The 5,000-nt window shown below is 41.2% G+C and overlaps 1 protein-coding gene across 2 annotated transcripts in view; it reads right to left on the bottom strand.

Annotated features, from left to right (window-relative positions):
* The window catches only part of cnksr2a (connector enhancer of kinase suppressor of Ras 2a), a 50,052-nt gene that overhangs the window by 29,267 nt on the left and 15,785 nt on the right, over positions 1 to 5,000 (bottom strand). For both annotated transcript variants that reach the window (XM_068581862.1, XM_068581863.1), the window contains exons 6-9: positions 3,460 to 3,579; positions 1,791 to 1,850; positions 1,539 to 1,607; positions 39 to 185 (exon numbers count right to left, since the gene is read on the bottom strand). In XM_068581862.1, the coding sequence (XP_068437963.1) occupies positions 39 to 185; positions 1,539 to 1,607; positions 1,791 to 1,850; positions 3,460 to 3,579 (396 nt within the window). The remainder of the gene's footprint in view (positions 1 to 38; positions 186 to 1,538; positions 1,608 to 1,790; positions 1,851 to 3,459; positions 3,580 to 5,000) is intronic.

Here is a 5,000-nt window from a genome sequence, read left to right as displayed (position 1 = left end):
TTCATGAAGTCTATTAGCGGGTAGAAGGCGGGTCCCACCTGCAGCGCGAGGGGCTTCCAGCGCATGTTCTTCAGCAGCGCCGGGGCGGAGCTCAGCGTGCTCTGCGGACGCTTCTTCAGGGTCAGCGACACGACGCCCTTATCGGCCCTCAGAGAGCCCACCAGGTTGCGCAACTGCCAGCCCACCTGAGGACGGACGGAGAAGGGGGCGGAGTCAAAAACCTCTGGATAGCGAGCGAAACAATCACCTGCAGCGTCGTGTTGACGCTCGGCCGCGCAGCTTGAATGCTTTCCACGTCGTGATCGGATCTCGTTGAGCCTTCTGTGCAAAAGGCAAGTGTGTGTGTGGAGGTGGAGAGTCTAACTATAGAGCTCCATGTGATGTAACCTGCCCTCAATTTGAAAAACAAATGCGTCTTATCATGTACATCACGTCTTTCCCACAGAACCGTGCCAACGTTCTTTGTTAGTACATAGTTCATACACATTCTGACCAATTTTCCATGACTTTTAACCACATTTTCATGACTTTTCCATGACTTTATACCAAATGTTTGACTTTAAACACAATTTCCATGACTTTTAACCAAATGTCCATGAGCAAACATTGTGTGAAATCTGTGTGTAAACAGTAAAAAGTGATAAAATGTAGTATTTAAACTAACAATGAGGATTCAAAGCATACAGTAAACCTTAAATGACTCAAATGAATGAGAGACAATAGTTTGATTAAAAGAATAAACATTTATATAGATGCCTGTATGTATGCTGCTGATATTTTGAGCCTCTTTCTTTTAAAAGCAGATTCATTATTTCAAACTCAGCGTGAATGAACGTCATGAACACATGAATATAACACATTTACAGGACTTTCAAGGACTTTTTCCAGGCAATTTTAAACTTCCATGACCATAAGAACTGTTTGACGACGTTTGCCAAAAATAAACGAGACACAGAAATAAAACAAAATGGCCGCCATACGCTCACCAGAGGCATGTTTTTCTCGTTGTTCTCTTTCTCTTTTTAGAGCCATGTGGAGAGAAGTTAATTCTAAACGCACACACGATATCTTAATTGCATTTTCCCGGACTGATCTTAGATCTGATCATAATTCAAGAGGAGGTGCGCAGAAGGTTGAGGGATCTGATGACGCTAATTGCCATGCAGGCCTCGCAAAAAAGCGAGGGCGCGATCTGCTGCAGCGTGGATGCAAACAGACGGGTCGCCCGACCGCGAGAAGTCAAGACACATAATTGCTCCCGGCTTCAACTGCAACTTTGATTGACAGGTCTCATAATGCAAAAAGCCTGGATAACAAGATCTCAAGGGGCTCATATCCTCATACATAAAACATTGGAGATAACAACTTCATTGTATTGTTGAAATGAAGCTTTTCCAACATTAAAACAACACAAACACATTATCACTTTTTAAGTTCAGATATCATTCCTTATGGTATTAAAAATAGACTTAAAGGAACTCGTGAATAAACACAAACATATATATTTAGAACACACACACACACATTAATACACCCACCACAGTCTGGTGGTTGACTTGTATGACTTCATCTCCTGCATGGATCTTCTTGCAGCGGTCAGCCGGCGACTGCAGAGACAGAAGAGAAACAGACGATGAATCGATCCGAGTTCATCGATCGCTGCCGAGCGACAAACTCGCTGCAAACTCCTCCACTACGGCGTCTGACGGCCCGTTGTGGGTCCACACGGACAGTTGTGTAGAGAAACCAGAGCTTTAACTGAACTCTCCTGTGGCTGTGCGTCACCTCACCCCTTCAGTGGTTCCTGTGATCACGTGGAGGCCGTCGTAGGTCGACTTGATGTACATTCCCTATCGAGGGCAGAGAGACATTTGTTAGCGCTGTAGAAAAAGTATGACGTCCATTTAGATTCTGATTCAACTTTATTGTCATTATATATATATATATATATATATATATATATATATATATATATATATATATATATATATATATATATATTAAAGTGACTTAAGGTGAAAAAAGCCACAACTCAAAGAAAGAAAAAAAAGCGTATTTGAGTATTTAGAAAAGCGATATATAAAATTAAAGTATTTTTAATAATAATAATAAATATGTCTTTTCGCTGTCAGTTGGCCGATAAGACCGAAACACTGTTTTTTAGTGGCAGCATAATTAATTTCCACACCCTGCACCTGCAAGCTGACCAGAACATCAGAGATGTTAGCTAAGCGTTTAGCTAACAGCAGAGATCTTAGCTAAATGTTTAGCTAACAGCAGAGATGTTAGCTAAATGTTTAGCTAACAGTAGAAATGTTAGCTAAACGTTTAGCTAACAGCTGAAGCGTCTGTGCTCAGATACTTTTGCAAATGGTTAATCAGATTAAAATGTTTGACGTGAGAACATTTTAAACTGACGTGAAGTCACGAAACGATCAGTCTAAAAACACGCAGCAGCCGCAGCGAGCAAACGCTAACTGCGTTAGCAAGAATTAGCCGCAGCTGATGTAATGTGATGTTTCAAATGTCAAGATGAGCGACAAGAAGGAGAAGCTGCTACCTCCACGCATCCCGTCGCTCAGACACAAAGTGAGGAGACGTGAAAGGTTCGATGTGAGATTTGTTAGCGGCGGAGCTTAACACATATTTTTGCCAACCGGGAGCCCGATCCAAATTGGAAGCTGGCTAATCTCTCTCTGCCAGTGCTGGAAGTCTTTAGGTTGAAGCAATATAACACCATCATCAGGCCCCCGGATTCAGTCCCAAACCATGAAATGTGTTTGTTTGGTTTGTTGGTTCTGTGTTGACGAGAGGAAACGTTGCGGCATCGGGGATTTCTGCCGTGATGGCGTTGTGTTCGGATGTGATTAAAACTTTTAGAAACCACACGCACGACCTCACGCGCAGCACTTTAATTTACATTTGAACAGAACAAGTAGGAGAGTAAGAAAAGGAATTTAACCTCTAAGAAAAACGATGTATCATTATACGTATGGAAGCCCATTCTCGCCACACACAAAAAAAAATTAGGACGAAAAAAAAAAAAAAAAATTAAAACAAAAAATAATAATATTTAGGACCAAAAAAAAATTACTTTTTTTTCCGATCCCTTTTTTTTTTTTTTTTTTTACGTTTTAATTATTATTACTTTTTTTTTTTGGTCTTCATTTTTTTGTGTGTGGCGGGAATTGGCTTCCATGTAGGCTCTTATATACAGAGTTCTTCATATAGGCTCCTATATATATCTGAATATATATATATATATATATATATATATATATATATATATATATATATATATATATATATATATCCTAGGCTCCTATAAAGCCGATATAGGCTCCCATATAGGCTATATATAGGCTTGTATATATAAAGGCTCATAAAATCATGCCAGTATACATGGAAGGACTTGCAAAAAGACAAATATAACCTGAAGTACACGTCATAAGTCATTACCAGGCCTTCAGAGGGCTTGATGCTGGTGAGGTGAACCAGCTCCAGGTGGGCCGACTGAGAAACCAGCGGGTCAGACGACACACACACGATGTGCTCACACACCTCCGACAGAGTCTTGCACTAGCAGAGAAGAAGAAAATGTGAGAGGACGAGTAAACAGAGAGCTTTGTGTTTCATAAACAACACAACAGGTCCAACATGCACCTTTGGCTTTAACATTCGAGGATTCCTCTTTGGCTTTAATGAGAAAATAAACTAATTAATTCTGATATAAAGACAATGGCTCTTAATTAAAGGCTGCCACGGTTAGCATGTGCTATTTCTAATGACTAGAGCTTGCACCTGCATCACAAAAACAGCATTTTGAAGCTTTTGCAGATATTTGTCGGTGTACTGGGCGGCCTCCTCACAGCTCTGTGATGGAGGTGAATATAATGTTCAGCGCCTTCAGCAAACCAAACAAGCAGAAAGAGGAATCTACTCGACATGCTGTCGACAGTTTACGGACCATTTCCTGCGAGAATAAAAAAACAGCTGACAGCGTATTTCCTGACAGAAATGGCCCACAAACCTTTTAAAGAAACATTTGAAACAGACGTTAAGTCTCCCGCGATGCCGACAGTATATTATCTTCCAATCTTTTTCTACTTAACATGACCTTTTTTGCTGAAGGATCTTTGACCCAATGTGCATCTGGACATCTGTTCAGGAGTCACAGACCTTTTCTCGTAGCAGACATTTCCACGCGCGACAGCAGGAAACGCAGACGCGGAGCTAACGACATTAACAATGGCCGCCGCGAAGCCGATGCGGCAATTAGCGATGGTGTTAGTCACACGCGTGTTGGACAAGTCAAAATGACGGCTGTGCAAATGGTTCATTAAAGTGCAGCCGCGCCCAGAGTCTGGGAACAGCTGATCCTTCGGTCACTTGTATTCCAGTGGCCTGGAGGCGAGAAGGTCAGCGTTGTTTTGTGTCATTTGATCACCGCCAAACAAAACCATGTTGGACAAAGTTTTAGCAAAAAGTGAGTTATATTTCACTTTTTCTCCCTGGAAAAAAATTGTTTCGATGGATGAAATATAGCTGGTGATCATCATGGTGGTTTTAGGCGGATTCAGTAGGTCGTAATCCATCTAGAAAGGTGGGCTAACCGCTTGTAGCATCAAGCTAACGGTACGAAAATGTATATTTTCCGTAACTCGGGGAGCTCTCTCAGAGTCCTTTTTCGAGACATCTTGTTCATACTTATTGTTCAAAACATGAACATTTCATCTCCATGCTAAGCTAAGCTAGGCTAAACTAAGCTAATCCTTTCATGGCTGGAGCTTCATGCATGATATCGATCTTCTGCAAGAAAGCACACATTTATTTAATGTTATACCTCGAAAAATCCACAAGAAGTACCGATAAGATCTACTAAAATACTGTGTTTGTGCTACTGCTTCCTGTCTTCATGCTAAGCTAAGCTAGGCTAAAATAAGCTAATCCCCTCCTGGCTTGAGCTTCATGCATGATATCAATCTTCTGCAAGAAAGCAC

This window comes from Clinocottus analis, unplaced genomic scaffold (assembly GCF_023055335.1).
Source record: "Clinocottus analis isolate CAN_PGR_092001 unplaced genomic scaffold, fCliAna1.0.p SCAF_18, whole genome shotgun sequence".
In the NCBI taxonomy this organism is placed as follows: domain Eukaryota; kingdom Metazoa; phylum Chordata; class Actinopteri; order Perciformes; family Cottidae; genus Clinocottus; species Clinocottus analis.
The sequence above is the reverse complement of the archived record's forward strand: the minus strand, read 5'-3'. Positions and strand labels throughout refer to the sequence as shown.